Source organism: Clytia hemisphaerica, unplaced genomic scaffold (genome assembly GCF_902728285.1).
Source record: "Clytia hemisphaerica strain Z4C2 unplaced genomic scaffold, Clytia hemisphaerica genome assembly, whole genome shotgun sequence".
Classification (NCBI taxonomy): domain Eukaryota; kingdom Metazoa; phylum Cnidaria; class Hydrozoa; order Leptothecata; family Clytiidae; genus Clytia; species Clytia hemisphaerica.
The window spans coordinates 932,979-952,820 of record NW_027103680.1 but is presented as its reverse complement, the minus strand read 5'-3'; the positions used below and the strand labels follow the sequence as shown (position 1 = coordinate 952,820).

Below are 19,842 nucleotides of genomic sequence, written 5' to 3'. Positions count from 1 at the left end.
CCAAGATAAGTAAAACCACAAACAAATAAGCAGCACCACATAATTGCGAGTTTGCTAGAGATTAAATTTGTACACACGCTTTTTTTTATAAGAATGGTGCAAATCCATTTTATCATGGATATTCTTAACTTTTTTTGGGAAAATCATCCTAAAATATTCTTACAGTATTCTTAGGTTAGGATCCTAATTCAGACTAGATTTAACATTTAGTACATACGTCTCAAGCATAAAATGGCATTTTTATTAAGGAGTGAGCCTTACTTGGGGGTAATTGGCAATTTATGATTGGAAATGCTTTAAAAATGGCATTCTTAGCTTGAGTAGCCAAATTCCACGATGGCGATATTCTTAGCACTATTCCTAATCTTTTGGCCATTTTCATCATGGACATTCTTATAAAGTGTATTCTTATTAAAAAGAGCGTGTGTATAGTCTTAAGTTGTTATCAAAAAGTTGTAAGTTGTAAAAAACGAGGAGTGCACAGAATCATTTAGAGATATTTTGTGTGACAATGGAAAGACAATGGGAAGACAATGGGTCATTCTTGGGAGCAAAATGAGGGCTCAACTTACCTATTCTAATCCATTAGTTAAAGTGGTCAATGATGGGTCAATTCCAACAGAAAAGACAAATGAAATTTTGACACATTCTTTATTTTAAAAAATTCTCCTGAAGTTATCATAAAATTTTAAAAATATTCCATTTAATTATATTCTTATTTGCTGACGTTATTGTAAACATACATACAAAAGCATCATCCCTTGACCATCAAATGTCTTGTCAGTGGAACACATGTTGACGATACGTTTGTTATTTGCTATTTTCTCAAACGTTTTCTGACGTCATCATTTCTACCAAGAATTTCGAAGCTTCTAAAATGCTCCATAAAAAACTCCAGTGCCCTGCAACTACCCAAGCATTCGTTTTTTCAACTACCAGTCAACTCCTGTTTTTCATATTTTGCTCTTAATCTGTTTTATAACGAGCTGCAGGGTTCGTAGCCGTCGGAGGCGGCGGTGGGCCTCGTTTGTGAAGTTCGCTGATATAGGACATAATTAAACGATCACGCTCATTGGCTAAACTGGACATCACATGATATCTTTTATCTTTCTAAAAATGGGAAAGTTGAAAAAAAAATTTGCGTTAAGCATTGGATAATATTGAAGATTTTGCATGTTTCTTCTGGCAATACGAAAAAAGTTGAAGAAATCTTTATGAAATCAAACTGAATCAAATGATCGACATTGGTAAAAACCTTTCTTTTTTGAAATCTTTAAAACATCGTTTTTTAAGTATGAAACACAAGGATAATTAGGGAAAGTCAAACCTTCAAGACTTCTTTGATATCCTTCCAATAGCTATTGCTTTCGTCCACCAATTTCTTCGATCTAAAAAAAAACACAACAAGCAACATGCTGAATGGACCTACCTTGATCAATATCAGATAAAAGTAGGTATTCTACATATTTTACTATTGGTATTGAGCAAACACGATAAGTTTTAGAAAATGCAAAAACGTCTGATTTATTTTCTTTTATCATTGTGTAACTTGGTCGTCTTTTTTTGAAAATTTGATGACAAAAAAAAATTTTCCTTAGAAAAATTACTTCAGCCACATTTTAGGATGCCTTGCACTCTATCTTTCTGCCAAAAATCAGGAAAAACTAATGAAGCAATTTTGCACAAAGTCCAAAAAACCTTATTTTTAGGTAGTTTTTGGCCCAAATTTGCCCCCCAAAATTTTTTTTCAAAAATCGGGCTCCGTCACTTTTCAGGCATTGCTATTTTGTATCATTGTGCAAAAAATAAAAAAAAACTAATGAGCCAATCCCGAGAAAAGCTGCTAACAGGAAAATGGTAAAAGGGAATTTCCCCAAAAAAGCGAAAATCCGTATTTGACGACGAAAAAAAATTTTCCTTAGAAAAATTACTTCAGCCACATTTTAGGATGCCTTGCACTCTATCTTTCTGCCAAAAATCAGGAAAAACTAATGAAGCAATTTTGCACAAAGTCCAAAAAACCTTATTTTTAGGTAGTTTTGGCCCAAATTTGCCCCCAAAATTTTTTTTCAAAAATCGGGCTCCGTCACTTTTCAGGCATTGCTATTTGTATCATTGTGCAAAAAATAAAAAAAAACTAATGAGCCAATCCCGAGAAAAGCTGCTAACAGGAAAATGGTAAAAGGGAATTTCCCCAAAAAGGCGAAAATCCGTATTTGACGACGAAAAAAATTTTTCCGAGAAAAATTACTTCAGCCACATTTTAGGGTGCCTTGCACTCTATCTTTCTGCCAAAAATCAGGAAAAACTGATGAAGCAATTTTGCACAAAGTCCAAAAAACCTTATTTTTAGGTAGTTTTTGGCCCAAATTTGCCCCCCAAATTTTTTTTTCAAAAATCGGGCTCCGTCACTTTTCAGGCATTGCTATTTTGTATCATTGTGCAAAAAATTAACAAAAACTAATGAGCCAATCCCGAGAAAAGCTGCTAACAGGAAAATGGTAAAAGGGAATTTCCCCAAAAAAGCGAAAATCCGTATTTGACGACGAAAAAAAATTTTCCGAGAAAAATTACTTCAGCCACATTTTAGGGTATCTTGCACTCTATCTTTCTGCCAAAAATCAGGAAAAACTAATGAAGCAATTTGCACAAAGTCCAAAAAACCTTATTTTAGGTAGTTTTGGCCCAAATTTGCGAAAATCCGTATTTGACGACGAAAAAAAATTTTCCGAGAAAAATTACTTCAGCCACATTTTAGGGTACCTTGCACTCTATCTTTCTGCCAAAAATCAGGAAAAACTAATGAAGCAATTTTGCACCAAGTCCAAAAAACCTTATTTTTAGGTAGTTTTTGGCCCAAATTTGCCCCCCAAAAATTTTTTTCAAAAATCGGGCTCCGTCACTTTTCAGGCATTGCCATTTTGTATCATTGTGCAAAAAATAAAACTAATGGGCCAATCCCGAGAAAAGCTGCTAACAGGAAAATGGTAAAAGGGAATTTCCCCAAAAAAGCGAAAATCCGTATTTGACGACGAAAAAAAATTTTCCGAGAAAAATTACTTCAGCCACATTTTAGGGTACCTTGCACTCTATCTTTCTGCCAAAAATCAGGAAAAACTAATGAAGCAATTTTGCACCAAGTCCAAAAAACCTTATTTTTAGGTAGTTTTTGGCCCAAATTTGCGAAAATCCGTATTTGACGACGAAAAAAAATTTTCCGAGAAAAATTACTTCAGCCACATTTTAAGGTACCTTGCACTCTATCTTTCTGCCAAAAATCAGGAAAAACTAATGAAGCAATTTTGCACAAAGTCCAAAAAACCTTATTTTTAGGTAGTTTTTGGCCCAAATTTGCCCCCCAAAAATTTTTTTCAAAAATCGGACTCCGTCACTTTTCAGGCATTGCCATTTTGTATCATTGTGCAAAAAATTAAAAAAAACTAATGAGCCAATCCCGAGAAAAGCTTGTAACAGACGAACGGACAACGGTCAAATTAAAGGACCTCCCGGTAGGTCCAAAAATATCACTTCAATCTAAGGAGATTATACAAGGCTCGCTCGATTATCAGTGTGAGAGGTGTGACCTTACTATGGCGACCTTACCGACGCACCGGACTTTACGAACACCGAACACGCAAAGTGCGCATTATTTTTGAAACACACGTGTCTGGTGTACAGTAGTTCGAAAAATTAACACCGGACTAACACCGGACAAAAGGTTTCCAGTGTGGCTGAGGGATACTTTTTGGCACCGGACAAAACGCCAGACTGTCCGATGCGTCGACAGGGTCGTTTACTATGTGGCCGATATGTATGGGGCTCGAGCCCGGAACTGTCCAATCTGGATGCGAGCGTCCTACCAATCGACTACGCCCCGACCACAAAAAAAATTTACGATCTTCTTTATAACTCTTACTTGTACGTTATTGTTTTGGTTTCACGTAACAGCTCACGGAAATCGTTTCGCGCCATCGTCGTTTTCTCTCGTATGTAGACTTCGAATTGTTCCTCACGCTGGAAAAAATATGTTTGTTCTCAGTGTAGACCCAGTATAAGAATTATAAATAGGTCTATAGGTTTTTTTTACCCGCCCGAATAAGAAGTTGAGTATGGCATCTTTTAATTAGTTTGAAGTTACGTAGTGATGACATAGACCTTTTGTAAAACACGATACCATTTTGAATCCAAAAATTAGCCAAAATTATTACATAACCTTAGCGACCAATGAGGTTTTACAAACCAAATGTAAGAAATTGTTATGCTATCAGATTATCCAGATGTTTACCTTTTCACTATTTCCAAATTTAGCATATCTGGGATCATCTTTGATTTGACGGCGAACGTCCCTCCAGTATGCGTCTAAGGGTACCTACGGGAGAAAAATAAGAAAATTAAATTCAAAAAGGGCGTTCAAAAAGTCAAGAAGATCTTGTATATCTTCTGTAAAGAAAGTAATTTTGTGCTCTTGATGTATGCCACAGTGGTTTGGTATGCGTTTCTATTTCATTATAATTTGTTAGGTGCATCTTATCTTACCGTTTCCGTATTGATTTGTATTTAGATTTTTACATTTATACGTGTCGATATTTTACTTTTTCTCAGAATGTGAAAGAAGTCAGTTTGTAACATCGCACGTAAAAAGTCTTGAATCTTCGTACTGGTCAGCGTTCTTCAGACTGGCCCCTTATCATGTAATCGGCACACACGCCACTTAGAGTTAGCGTTCAATAGGAACCCGTATAAGTAGTTTTCTCATTAAACGTGTTTTTAACAAAAACATTCAACAACTGGTGATTGATAACTTACATCAGCTTCCTCTAACAGCCTGCGGAAGGACCTTTTACGTTTGTCACCAATGTCTTTGATATGTTCTTCAAACAATGATTCTTTTGTCTCCTTGTCCAACACGTCAAGAGCTGACCAACGTGGGTCTTTACGTAACGTCCGTCTCGTTTCCTTCCACGTGTATTGAGTATCTTTTACCTGTCGAATAGTGATCGAAAAAATTATCTTAAGGCCAGTCTTCATTTTCACACGAAAATGAGCGAAATTTTTTTTGTTAATCGTTTTTGCCTGCAGAAAAGATTACGTCATTAAAAAATTTTCGAGCGGAAAAATAAAAAGTTGAAAGAATTTCAACTTTTTTAAACCGTTACGTCAGATTTGCCCAATGGAATTGCTTTATTTTCCAACCGACCAATGACCTTACGATAGTGTTAAAAAGAAAGGTTTTTACTTCTCGTCTGTTTGAAAAAGTATTGTGTGGTAATTACAGCTGACAAGAATAGTTTTCTCAGTTTTCCTTTGAAACAGAAAACTTCCCAAGCTTCTTATTTTACGCAGATTTACAGCTGAGAAATTTAGTGCACTATAAGAGTTGGGTAAATCAAGAGGAAATGCACTAAAAGTGTACGATTTTGAAAAGCAGTTTATGCTTTAAATAAATGGAGAAACTTTTTTCTTTCAATACTTAAAGTTTCTTGTCTTTTCAAGCAGTCATCAATTGGTATTGGAATGGAGTTTTTCCATTCATTACGCACGGAGCGAGCGTAAGCGAGCGGAGTGCGACTCTTTTGGCAAACGCATGCGCGTAAGCAAAATTTACAAAATTTCAATGATATGCGGGTACTAAAAATGGAAATTCACCTTTTTTTTCGTCTAGCCGCTATTCCGCTGTGTTTAGCCTCTGGAATGTTTCAACTTTGAAAATTTCGTGAAAATTAGCGTTTTTTAAGAAGAAGTCACTGCAGTGTCAATCTTTCGCAAATTTAAAAACCCACTTTCCCTTGGAATAAATTGACGTTTTTTGTTTTTTTGGGACCCTTGGGGCATAAGGTACCTGTTGACCGCAAAAATTTCAAAATTCGCGAATTGACCGTTGACAACATTAGGGGTAAAGGGACCCAATGACGTCACGGGTTTTTGGAAAAACTTCAAAATGCGATATCTCGAGTTTGAAGAAGAGTGGAGAGGTCGTTGACCCCTCATTTTATCGGAAATTTTATGGGGAATGAGATGGGTGGGTTTATAAGGCTTGAGAAGGACTTTCAAATTTGGCTGAATTTTTAGCCATTTTCAGCTGCTGATGACGTCATCACTAACATGCGATATCTCGAGTTTGAAGAAGAGTTGAGAGGTCGTTGACCCCTCATTAGATCGAGAACTTTATGGGGAATGAGATGGGAAGGTTTATACGGTTTGAGTAGGACTTTAAAATTTGGCTGAATCTTTAGCCATTTTCAGTTGATGACATCATCAAAACAAAAAATGTGATAACTCGAGATTGGAAAGGAGTTTGGAAATGGCTAACCCCTCTTTGGATCAGGAAATTTATCGAGAATGCAACGAGAGAGGGGTGTTATGAGGCCTTAGGACGACTTTAAATAAAAATTGGTTAACATTTGGGTAAGCAGCGTGAGAAAATCAAAACAAAACAGCCGAAAAGAACTGAACTCTCGGAATAAATAATCGGAAAACACAAAAAAAACTATTTTTTGATGAGCTCTTACTCCATTCTTTCCAAAAAGTCAGTGAAATTAAAACTGATGAAAATTATTACAAAACTACTCGACACACACGTGACACGACCCAAAGCAAATAAATCCAGCTTTCGGCACTTTCTTCGTTTGTGAAAGCCAAACAGTTTTTTTTATCAATGTATGCATAATGCATAAAAACTTGAAATTCTTTATACTTGTCAAGAATATTTTCCATAACAAAACAAGGGAAATTCAATGTTTTTGATTAAACCAGGTAACGAGGAATATTTGTAAAAAGTCTCTCGTGACGTGTCTCCGCTCCCCAATTCTCTACAAAACTGTGTCTTTGTGACTTTTCAGCATCAATTCTTCAACAATCTTGAACACTTCTTACTTCAAAAATTCGACACCTTTACAGCTTGACGATAGTTGAAAGTTGAGAAGTTCCCCAATTAGTTTTTGTTGCAAAAATGTTGTTTCGGACCATTTATAGCTATTTAAACCAGTACAGTATGCATTTTCTCTCATCCATGCATCGAAACAAAAATATCGAAAGTTTTATCAATGAAGAATTTCTTCTAAATCGAAAAAATACTATACATCCTCTTTTTCTGTGTATACTGTAATGTACTGTATAATAATTTCACGTCTCTGAAAAAGATGCTGCATTCGTGCATCTACTTTGAAGCTTCTGGATCGAAAAACTTTTTCTTTATTTTGATTTTTGATGTGCATATTTTCGGCGTTCGAATCTGGCGTTCGATTCAACAAGATTTTCGAACAAAAACATTCGAAATTATAAAGACACAGAATTCTCGAGTTATCTTTTCCGAGTTAAAAAACCGAGTTGCGAAAAAAACCGAGCTATCCCGAGAATATATCGGAACAATTAGAAATCGATTTCAGTAAAGTTAAAAGTTTATTTATTACCCTTTCGTAGACGTCATTTAGGGCCAAAAAAACGTCATCATCACAAGATTCGCAGTATTTTGAGTTTTTAGATTTATGGAATTTTATTTTTTCGGAATTTCTTTGGGATTTCGGATTTTCGGGAAAAAAGTACGATATTCTTTTGAGCAGCGGATTAATAGCCTCGACCTTAACTTACATAACTAGTGGCGGGCTCGAAGCATCTATAGAATCCCTTTCGCTTTGCGAACACGAGACTCGTTCTCCGTGCGTAACCCCTTTTACGATTGATTTCAAGTATGGTGCCGCTCTACCAGTTTCGGTAATGAGCACTTTGTCGAATTCAAAGTATTAACGTAATTTATATTACTTTAACGAACTGCCCTTTAATGCTTATGACTGGACACAAAAAAGGGATACACATACCATGTCAGCAAGAAGTGCATTGAAATGCTGAACAGCTTTATCGTGCATATGAATACCGCGTTCCTTCTCACGATCTTTCTCGTAAAGTTCTTTCTGTGCTCGCACTTCTTCTTCACGCTTTCGTAAACTAGCCTCCATTCGCTCGTATTTTTCATCTAGCTTGCGATCTTCATCAGCCTCTTCGTTTTGGGGTGCTTCTTTTGCATTTTCGTCTTTTTGATCTTTCGTTTCTCCGTCCTTCGTTTCTTCGTCTTTTTCGTCTTTTTCTCCTTCTTCTTTTTCGTTTTCCGCCGCGTCTTCTTTTTCTGTCTCCGGGTTTTTCTTTTCCTGCAACAGAAAAAAAAGGACAATTAAGGATTGAAAGAGTAATTTCAGGTGTTGGTTTTGATGTAATGAATTCAGTCGAAAAACCTTCTTAGAAAATGACTTTTTGAAAGAAATTTTTGAGAGGATAGATTCTCAATTTTCATCGATTCCGATTCCCTTCCAGAAAGTTAATTTGTATTTCGCAGATTGGAGAGATTTATAATTCATGCCATCCGATTATATGCTTCAAGTATCGATATCATAAATATCATGTCCAACTTTGTCCAAGTGTTCAAAAATGATCGTTTTCCTTATCAATGCTAAGCTCTAGTTTAGGCGGTCGACTTTCTGTCCTGCATATTCTTTATTATTAGAGTAGGCCAAAATGTGGACACAAATTTGGCAATTAAAATCTTTACTTGAAAAAGATTGAAAGAATTCATTGCATCAAAAGAGGGCATTGATTTTAGACAGTCAACTTTCTGCCCACTTTAAATCATAATAAGAATAGGCAGGGCGAAAAGTGGACCGTCTAAACCAGGGCTGATTTATCGAATTGTAAGGACTTACGACAAGCTCTTTGATGTAATCGTTAAAAAACTGTTCTCTCTTACTCGAACTGCCAACCAACTCGTAACGTTTGTCTGTTTCGAGGGAGCCTTTCACTTTACGCCATTCTGAAGTTTCGTCCAAGTTGTTGAGTTCGCCGAGAAGTTCGAAGAAGTTGGTGCGTAACTAGTGATCGGTGAAAGAGAAATTAGAATGTTAGTCTTGTTGATATAGCAACAAGAAAAGGTGACTTACCTGGGCAAAAAATCATTTTGATTTTACTTTGAGAAATTCAACTGTGCTTCAACAGTTGAGGTTCCCGTTGCGATGGTATAATTAGGCAAGAAAGTTGAATTTCAGTAATAAAGAGATATTAAATGGGAGAGGTTTCCAGAAAAAGCACAGTTGAATTCATAGCCGAATTTTAACAATAAATTTATTTGACTTTTAATAAAATATCAAAACCAGATTTACTCGCTGGCTGACTCACTCACTCATAAAAACAATATTTTGAAAAAAAGACTTAGCACCATAGCTCAAAATATGGTTTTCTCTTACTCTTTGATCGCATTCATATTTATTTTGATTTTTTTTGGTTCCTTTAAAGAAAAGGTGGTGTGGAGCAACTTAGATGTTTTTTTTTAGAAGAATGAAATTTCTTTTACCTTCCGTCCATGTACAATATGTAATACTCATTAAACAAGAAGACATGAATTGGAAGTTTTGCGATCGCATTTCTGCTTTGCTATAACATTACGTAATAACGGAAGATAAGAAAAGTCAGTTAAAGTTATCATATGAACATTATGTCAACGGTAAAATGAATAGAAGTTACAGTAAAATTCTACACTCTTATTACACTTAAATTGGGCTTTTCCAGAAAAAAAAACGGAAAGACCCCTGGAGGAGGTTCAATCTTTTGCAACATACTCGCTTATAACAACTTTTTCGATATTTCCGACGGCTTTAGAAATAATCATATAGAATGCCACCAAACATCAAACCTTAAACCCTTTGACGCCCTAGGACGACCTCCTCAAGAAAGGGGTTGCCGATTTTAATCTGGAAAACCCCACATACTTATTATTCGGTATCATTCAGAAATGACAAGAGGGTTGCATGGCTCACATAACACACGAGATTATTGAAAGCAACTTAAAAAATAAAGGTCCAACAATCCCAACCCAAAGAGCAATCAAAATTCAGTCATTAATAAATTTTGTTGAATATATTTGGGGGAGAGGGTTCTCTTTTTCAATAATCTGTCACTCCTCACTTTCTATCTCGCGCAAGACAGTTAGTCGGTCAGCTGACATCCATTTTAAAATTTATTGCATCAGATTTGTTTCATTATTTCAAATTATAATACAGTAGATTTTCTATAATTCGAACAAGCACGGGGAACATAATTTGCTCAAGTTAAGGAAATTTTGAGTTCTGGAGTAAGGTTTATAAGACAATGTGGGACTGTTAAATTTATTCGAGTTAAGGAGACATTCGAGCTATAGAGGTTCGAGCTATAGAGGTTCGAGCTAAAGAGACTCTACTGTAACAGAAAGTATTGAACTAGATATTTCGGAAAGAAGGACTTCTTGAAAATAAGACTTTCAAAACTCACATTTCAAAACCTTTAAACATTCAGAAATATCTTTTACAATACTAATTCCTATCCTATCTTAGTTCACGGTGCAGCTTTAAGAAGACCGAGGAACTGTACATGCGCGACACAGACACACAACACACGACGAAAGATTGGATACATAAAATCACTTACTTTCTGTTCGCGCGCGCGCAATCTCTCCTTTTCATGCTTCCGGAAGTCCGTCATGAACTCGTTGAAAAGGTTCTCTCGTTCTCGCATCTTCTCGATTCCCTTGTATCGAGAATCTTTCGAGTTCTTCGATGCAAAGTCACTGAACGATAGCCTAGAAACAGATGAATGAAATTATAAAAAATTGTCAATTCATCTTAAAAACAAAAGAAAACTTCAGTGGCTAATCGACTAGATGCAGTCTTACTTACCACTTAATTTTAAAACAGTTGCCGCACAGAGTATGAAGCTGTTCTTCGGTGGCGACATCCTTCATTCAAGGGATTAAGTCATATTTTGAAACTATCGTAAAGTCTTGAATGATTACATCTTGGTCTATGCTTGAAAACAAGCCTCTCAGCATGACTTTGAAGAAAATAATACAGTCAACCCTCTCTACTTCGAGCTACTATAATTCGAACTAAATCTTCGGTCTCTTCAACCGTAAAATTGTATAAAATAATTTTTGTAATTTGAATATTATCTTTAATTTGAAGAAGATTCTTTGTCCCTTGAAAATCGAATTAGAGAGAATCAACTGTATATCTTGGCACGAGGTTCTACGGACGTCTTTCAAATGTTTGGTCCCTTCAGCTTGAAAAGCGCATAAAATCCTTTACAAAATTCGTACTTTCTCTAAATCGAAGAAAGTTCTTTGTCCCTTGAAAATCGAATTAGAGAGAATCAACTGTATATCTTGGCACGAGGTTCTACGGACGTCTTTCAAATGTTTGGTCCCTTCAGCTTGAAAAGCGCATAAAATCCTTTACAAAATTCGTACTTTCTCTAAATCGAAGAAAGTTCTTTGTCCCTTGAAAATCGAATTAGAGAGAGTCAACTGTATAAAATTATTTTGTAAAACAAACTTCATACCTCGACGAATTGACTACTTCATCTAATAATTGTTTGAATTCTTCCTTCTTCTCTTTCAGCTTTTGAACGCGCTCCTTCCTCTCCTCGACCGCGCGCACTCGCACGTACTTCTCATAACAGTTCTTCCTTTCCTTCATTGTCAACAGTAAGTATCTTGGATCGAACAAGATTTTGTGAAGTTCTTTTTCCCATGTTGAAAATGCAGATACCTAAACATAAATATGGAAAAAAATCGGTAAGTAAGTTTGCGACCGCAGTCGAGACCTAGATTCGACTCTTTAATTGATGGGGATCCAGCAGAGAGGCAGCAAATGACATTTTGACAATTTTTGGCATAACCTGGTTGGGGGTCGAACCAACAACCTTGCGCACCGTATATGGATGCACTAGATGCTCTGCCGTCATTCTACGGAACCATCTTCGACCTTTTTGTATGCTTAGACATGAAATAAGGTGGCTAAAACACTGTAAGAATTCAAAGCACAAATAAATAAACTGTGGAAATATCTGGTGAATATGTTTGGATTCTTGAAGGCTTTTTCAGGGATTATAACCCAATACATTACCTAAATTGCTCACGTAGGATATCATACCGAAATACAAACTACATACCTGTTTCTCTCTCAGTAGTTGAGTAAACATGGTCATTCGTTCTTCTAATGGAATAATACTTCGTTTGACATCGGCCTCCTTCATTGGGTCGACCTGTTGTTTGTTGTTTCCACCTTTCCCTTGGTTTTGCTGTTGTTGTTGTTGGGGTGGTGGTTGATTGTCTTGCAAGATAGGTAACGTTCTAATGTCGTTCGGCTCATGAGTGTTACGTCTACAGAGAGAAGAAACAGGCTAACAATTACTACAAGTACAGCGTGGCAAACTGATTTCACAGGGAGTAGTAATAAATTTGACTTTTTTGATTGATAGGTCTAAAGCTTTAAAACTCTAGGTCATCCTTCCCATGAACCAACAGAGAAGGGTTCGATAAAATGCCAAAAATTATTCAACGTAAACATCAATAACTATGAAGTAGAGCTATAGACTGAAAATATGCTAACTTGATTATAGGGGTTGCTTTTTGAAATTGCTATCAATGTACAGTAGCAAAATGTATTCACGTCATCAGCTGAACAAAGATGAATTTAGTTCGGAAAAAAGAAACTTATTAAAAATTTTTTACTTTTTCTTTTTAGGTACTGGCTCAATTTCTTCTATCTTGGATTCGTTTGACCCTGAAGAAAAAAACAAAATAACATTTCATAAAATCACTAAACAATCTTCTGTTTAGGGTGTCTATAAACCAAGAAGAGCAGGAGGAGTTCCTTTTTGGGGTGTACTCCTAAAGGGCACCTTTCGCAGGAGTATACCACAATGAAGTCTTTCCAAAGTTTTTTTTGGCATTCTTTTCCATTACATTTCTCTCTAAAATAGACTTTTATTGAAGCAATCTCCAATATCTAGTGATTCTTTTACCAGTGTCCATAGGCTCAGCCTTCTCTTGTCCAACATCAACAACGATCCCAGGTTTTTTATCTATTTTAGATTCTTCATCTTTGCCTGGTGGTCCCATCCTCAAAAGGTCGTCGATTGTAGTATTGTCTTCCAGCTCCTTAGGCCTTTCCCATATCGAAGTTTTTGTTGATGGACTGAAGAAAAATACTCGCCCATCACCAGTCCAAACCAAATGCCAAACTGAAAAGAAAAAAATTGAATTAGAAATGCTGTATACAAATTGGTTTGGATTTTATTTACTTTAGGATACTTCTCACCCATGGCGCCGAATGATAAATAAGTTTTTTATAAAGAACATCCAAATTCTATTAGCCTTCGGATGTTCTTAACTTTTTGAGTTGAAAGCCTAAAAATGTTCTTAACATTAACATGTTAAGAAAATAATAACAAAAATAAAATGATGACTTATTTTCATCATTTTGTGTGTATTTTCGCCCATTAGGACTAAGAAAATACGTGTTCCAGGGACTTCAAATTCTTAATATTTTGGGCATCGAAGCCTTATATTCTTATATAGTTTGTTCTTATGAAAAATACGCTTACAATAACATAAGAATGGTGTACACTAGACCACTGCAATAAGCCGTATTTTTTTTTGAAATTGGGAAATTTACATTAATGTTACGAGTTACGAGTTACGAGTTACAAGTTGCATTTAGAACCACAAGTTACGAGTTACTTTTCACGAGTTACGAGTTACGAGTTGCATTTTAACAAAATAAAATCGCGAGTTGCGAGTTACGAGTTGCATTTTAACACATAAAATTCGCGAGTTACAAATTGAAAGTGCGAGTTGCAAATTGAAAGTGCGAGTTGCAAATTAAAAGTGCGAGTTGCAAATCTAAAAGTACGAGTTGCAAATTAAAAACAAGTCTGAGCCAGTTATCTTAAATAATAATAGGACAAAAAAAAAGCTTAAAACCCAAAGCAAAGCATGGAAAACCTAGCCAAACTGTTTACTTTTTGTGGCTAAAGTTGTGTAACCACTCAAATCATACATCTTTTCGCTCATTTTTGTATCAGCAGAGCATTACTACATAACTTTAAGTTTTGAGAGGAAATGCGCGTGCTTCTTCCACGAAAAACATCTTTAATGTTGCTTTTAATAACGTGGACGTTACCTGTCATTTTCTTGACAAAGTGACACTTTTTGACAAAATTATTGACAAGCTACTTAAGGCCCTTAGCAAGTTTTATTACACCAAATATTTTGATTGTACCGAATGAGATGCCTTTGATATAAATAGATAAATATCGTCAAGAGGCAAACACTGGGAAGGGTAGTTCAGAGAAAGAGTAGAAATACAATTCTAATCAATTATTCTATAATAGCTTTCAAATGGGCTGTTCTACAATCATGGTCAAAATCTATTGAGAATTTAGCTTATTTTCTCGTTTTTTGAATTTGGAGTTCGGGCGAGACAGTCGATTTTGGGCCATCTCTTAATAGTGTGATCGTGTTACAAAAATACAGGCTGTTTGTAGGAAAAAAATAAGATCTAGCTGAAACTTTCTCTAGATGAAATCGGCTATACCCGTTTAAAAGTCTTCTATATAGTTTTTCGAGAGCTTTCAAATGGTATATTCGATAATGTCTGAAAATGAGTTTGAAATTTTCAAAAAATTTCGCCCTTAGGGTTTTGCTTGGGGAAAAAAGAAATGTCCCAAAAAATGGATGTTCCACCAGTGGGATTTCAGGGGAATTTTTCCTGAGGTATAAGTATCCTATAGAGAAGGTCTAGAGAAAGTTTCAGCTAAAGATTATTCACGATAAGTGTGCACTCTTTTTTCTTTTATCTATAACTTTTGAAGGAATTCTTCAATCTTTATAAATTTGGTATCATTGGAAAGATATCAGTAAGTGGAACAATTTGAAATAAAAAAATCTTTAAAAAATTCTAAAAGTGAAGATGAAAATGAAGAAGAAAAAAAGGAAGATCTTGTAGAAAAGTGCTATAACTTTCATTTTCACTGGAGAGATTCTTTGATCTTAGGAGATCATCACAAGTCTGAGACTGATTTAAGTTTTTGTCACTTATAAATTTGATGCTGATAACACAAAAGGATAGAAATCGACATCCTATTCAAGCTTCAATAGCTTTCAAATGGCTGTTCTACAACCATGATTGTTAAAAATCTATTGAGAATTTAGCTTATTTCCTTGTTTTTCAAAATTTGGAGTTCGGGTCAGATTTTCGGCCATCTCTTAAATTTAATCGGATATTTCAATTTGGCACGGGTTTATAGATTTCTAGGCTATATTCTGAGCCGTATTGGACCATTTTTGAGCTTTTGGATCCTCAGATCCTAAAGTCTTAAATCTAGCGTTAAAACTCAGAGTTAAAACTCATCCTTCCAACTTAACTTAGACACTTCCAAATCGTTTTTAGTTTTGAAAATTCGTGGGAATTTCCCTTTTTTCTAAAATATTACGACCATGATTGTACACGTTTTGCATGTGATCTTATAATTACTGTAGGTGAAACAACCCCTCAGAGCCATCATTCTCAGCCTATTACCTTGTTACCCCCTATTACCCTGTGTTACCCCATGTTACCCTTTTTAGTAACAACGCATCCAAACCTATTACCCCCGCCCGGGAGCACTTCTCTCTACAGTTCTTTACACTCATGCAATGTAAATACATACTTTTTGTACATTTTCTTTCTTTCTCCACCAAATATTTGCTCTTTTTATGTATAATAGTGAGCAGCAATAATCATTTAATCATTTAAAAAATATCTTTCCTTTTATCAATAGAAGTTTTCACTCTTACTTATTTTTCGATTTGTAACACGCACTTTTCGATTTGCAACTTGCACTTTTAATTTGCAACTCGCACTTTTAATATGCAACTCGCACTTGTAATTTGCAACTCGCACTTTTATTTTGCAACTCGCACTTTTAATTTACAACTCGCGAATTTTGTGAGTTAAAATGCAACTCGTAACTCGTAACTCGCGATTTTATTTTGTTAAAATGCAACCCGTAACTCGTAACTCGTAAAAAGTAACTCGCAACTCGTGGTTCTAAATGCAACTCGTAACTCGTAACTCGTAACTCGCAACTCGTATATTATCATATCACGCCCTAGATGAGAATAGTTTATTTCCTGCTAATTAATCTAGCCAGAGAAGTAGCCACCCAGAAAGCAAAAAAGGTGCAAAAGATTTTTCTTGAAAGTTTGCATTTTCTCTGGATTGAAAGTCTCGCGTTCAACCATGCCCACCAACTGGTCTACCTACTCTATATATCTTGGCTACAAGAAAGGTTTAAAAAGGTGGAGCCTGTAACCTTACACAAGTTTTTTTTGAACTGTGAAATCATGGTGAAGGATGATAATGAAGAAATGCTTACTTGTTCCAGAAATAGGTCGTGAAGCAACTGGCTTCTTTTGTTCGCCTTCTTTAGAACCTTCTTTCTTGTCGTCTTTTGAATCACTGGTGTTGCCATCTTTTTTATCTTTCTTCTCTGTAGAAAGAAATATTTATGTTTACTGTACAAGTCGGCCTCAACGAAATTGAAAACTTGATGAATGAAATATACCACCATCCTAATTAATTCTTCGATAAATTGATATTTCAGGAACATCATAAAAGCTGAATGCAAACTGGACCTAGAAAACTATGTAAATTGACCTAATAGTTTCGATAAGTTTTGAGAAGCTGACCCTCCGATATCATTGGACTGGGCCCTATCCTGGGATAGTTTCCTACCCCTAGATAGGGAAATCACAGTGCTTACCAGACATTGTACTCTGTGCTCGCGACACATCCAGAGCCGTGCTGTATCGATGATGATACTCGGACAGTACGGGAGAACCTTGCATTCTCGCAGGTACTGAACATATCAATGTCCAGCATATCTCCCCATACTCTTGTATCAGAGTGTGATGGTACCATATTCCCCTCACATGGTATGGGTTGACCCAGGCCAAGGTAGATTCACTTGCCAAGTGAGTCGCAGCACCGAGTGGGAATCGAACCCTAACCTCCAGCACTAAAGTCAAGAACGATGACCACTACACTAATGCGCCTATAAGATTTGATAGGAGAAAAAATAATATACCTTCTTTTTCGTTGTCTTCAAATTCTTTAGGTTTGTCCCATTTCGATTCTTTTGATTTGTTGTTATAGTAATAAATCTGACCGTCAGGCAATCTATGTCTTGTCCAATCACCAATAGTCTTTGGCAAGAAATCTGGAGGTGGTAGAGGTGAAAAGCTAGGGAAGGGTGGGAATCGTGGAGGTCCCTGTCCGTTGAATGCTGGTGGGAAACCTGGTGGTATCATACTAAGGAAAAGAAAAAGTCAGAAAAAAATTCATATATAGATATTCAGACGTGATAGAACTAGGAAATCATTTGAATTCAAAAAACATAAAGTCAATATTGCTTTGGCTTTTATTTTATTATAGAAACTTGCATTAAGTCTTGATATGACCTATGAGGTAGCTTAACATCACTTTATCAAAACTTTTGATGAGCTCAATCATGTTTCTGCTTGGTTTGATATATTTAATTGTATTTTTCCGACGATCAAATCAAGAATTTTCCCTCTCCTTTTGTTATATCAAAACTGGTACATTTGTTTATGAATCGTTTATTGACTTTTGGAAAAATCAAAAGAATTCGGAAATAAGAGCATTATGATTCATCGAATTTGATTGGGAATCACTCTAATAGTTTATAGAAAAACTCTACTAGCTTAGAAGAAAATTGTCTAGTTCATCTTTAAAATTCAGAATATTTTTCGGCCTCAGGAATAATCATTTTTACGCAACTGTAATGAAGGAACGCAACGTGAATATAATAACATAATAATTTCACTTTGTGTAAGCGAAAGCCAATAACAGTACCCATGTTTAATGATAACAAGAGCTTTATACTAATTTGAGTAAAGAAAACAAGTTTTAAGTTAATTACATACTCAAAGTTTCGTGTCATACAGGATTTTCACTGAATATTGCCATCCTGTATGACATGAAACTTTGAGTATGAAATTAACTTAAAACTCGTTTTCTTTACTCGAACTAGACATATATTTATATAGCAAAACGAACCCAGGAGGTCCTCCCATCATTGGGAATGGTGGAGGCATTCCAGGTGGTGGCCCCATTTGTGGACGTGGTGGTCTTTGAAACATGTTGGGTGGTGGTTGGTTAGGGCGTTTTGGTGGTTGTTGTTGTTGCTGTTGTTGTTGTTGTTGTTGCTGTTGTTGTTGAGGAGGTTCAGGCTGTTTTTCTTGTTTATCTTCTTCCATAGGTTCATCTTCTTTATCTGCAGTCTCCTGTGTCAGAGAAAACAATAAAAATGTTGCCAATTGTGGAAGAATATAACACCCCCTTCTCACAGATCCATTGAGAACCCTTCCCGCTGGCAAAAATTGTGCAAAATATCGTCCCTGGTGGGAAATTATCTTGCAATTTTTGTCCCCACTGATAATAATCAAATAAACCAATCTTCACAGTAAAATACTATACTATCTTTTACATCTCTGCTGAAATTTCTGAGTTGAAAAAAAAAAAATAATTGGAATCCTCAGCCATAAAAAATATGGGGACATCGATAATTCAGTCAATTAATTTTATCCACACTTGCTGAAAAAATCCTACTGGGCCTGTGAGGAGGTGTAATATAACATTGGATCCGAATGGCCTTTCTTTTTTACCGAATTTCTAAACATGACTTACAACTGCTTACAATGATAATGTTCTCTTGTCTGTAACAAAAATCTAAACCATATTATAGAGGTAATAAAATTGTAATGTAGTTAAATTCTACTATCGAAAACATCAAATTTGATTTTGCTGATTTTTGAACTGAAAAGTGAAACTAATCGGGGACAGACTTCATTAATACAGCTCTTTTATATAGAACCTCTGCTAGAACAGTATCGTGACAAGCATCAATTTTGTGAAAAGAGTGTGAAGAAAGTTTGTAAAATCTAAGAATTCCAATAAGTGGTGACTATTATAAATTCATCAAGTAGTTCCAGAAAATGTATTATACCTTTTTCTCCTCAATGTCATCCTTCTTTTCCTCATCTTTCTTCTCGCCAGTGTCTGGCTTTTCCCATTTGGTTTCTCTTGTTTTGGCATTAAAATAATACACTTTTCCGTCAGCTGAACAAGCTTCTAACCATGCTTGGCCATCTTTATCAAAAATTGGTGGTTTGGGTAAAGTTGTGTTGGCAGGTGGCATGTTAGGACCAGGACCAGGAGGACCATGGGGTCCACCAAAGGGAGGAGGTCCTCCCATTCTTGGTGGAAAGTTTTGATTTGGGGGAAATCCTTGTCCAAACTGGAAATTAGAATGTAAATTGAAACTTTATTTAATAAGCACTAACACCATTAGGTTATTCTTCTTTCTTTCATTATTCTATTTTTTGGTTTGATTTTGATTCAATGATGTAATTTGGATATAACAAAACAGTGAAAAAATTTATTCATCACAAAAATTATCTTACTGGTGGAGGAAATCTTCCATGTGGTGGTCTCATTCCCATCCCCATCGGTGGTCCATCATGGTGTGGTCTCATAGGAGGTGGCATCATTGGTCTTTGTGGTGGTGGTCCTGGAAAACGTTGCTCCATGGGTGGCGGGCCCTGGTTTTGTCCAGGGAAATTTGATCCATTTTCGTTCTGCTCATTTTGTTCATTTTGTTCATTTTGTTGATCTTCACTCATTTTCTTTTTTGTAAATTGCTGGGTAATATAATACAGTAAACTTAGTTTTGATATTGTTTTAGGAATGTGTAGACTGTGAAATCATCATTGCTTTAAAATTACCACCCCATGATACACCCTGATAGCTGACAGTTAAGCTAGGCTAGACTTACTTCTTTTTTCCTTCCCATTAACACAATGTCTTAAATAGCATTTAGTCACACTAGGAAATGAAGCTTTCAGAAAAAAGTAATATTAAAAATAAAGTTATTTACAGGATGTATATGCAACAACAAGGATGAGAGTTACCTGAATCAAGT

At 35.8% G+C, this 19,842-nt stretch overlaps 1 protein-coding gene across 1 annotated transcript; it reads right to left on the bottom strand.

The window, feature by feature from the left end:
- Nucleotides 1–632: 632 nt before the first annotated feature.
- Nucleotides 633–19,557, bottom strand: LOC136803737 (transcription elongation regulator 1-like). The gene is made up of 17 exons (XM_067060458.1): nucleotides 19,325–19,557; nucleotides 18,868–19,158; nucleotides 17,919–18,145; nucleotides 16,927–17,150; nucleotides 16,216–16,329; nucleotides 12,820–13,038; nucleotides 12,527–12,578; nucleotides 11,965–12,175; nucleotides 11,353–11,561; nucleotides 10,444–10,594; nucleotides 8,691–8,855; nucleotides 7,815–8,141; nucleotides 4,807–4,983; nucleotides 4,286–4,369; nucleotides 3,917–4,014; nucleotides 1,328–1,388; nucleotides 633–1,110 (listed from the first exon to the last, which is right to left on the bottom strand). The coding sequence occupies exons 1-17, from the start codon at nucleotides 19,541–19,543 to the stop codon at nucleotides 967–969; spliced, it is 2,973 nt and encodes a 990-aa protein (XP_066916559.1). The 5' UTR covers nucleotides 19,544–19,557; the 3' UTR covers nucleotides 633–966.
- Between the last annotated feature and the right edge of the window lie 285 nt (nucleotides 19,558–19,842).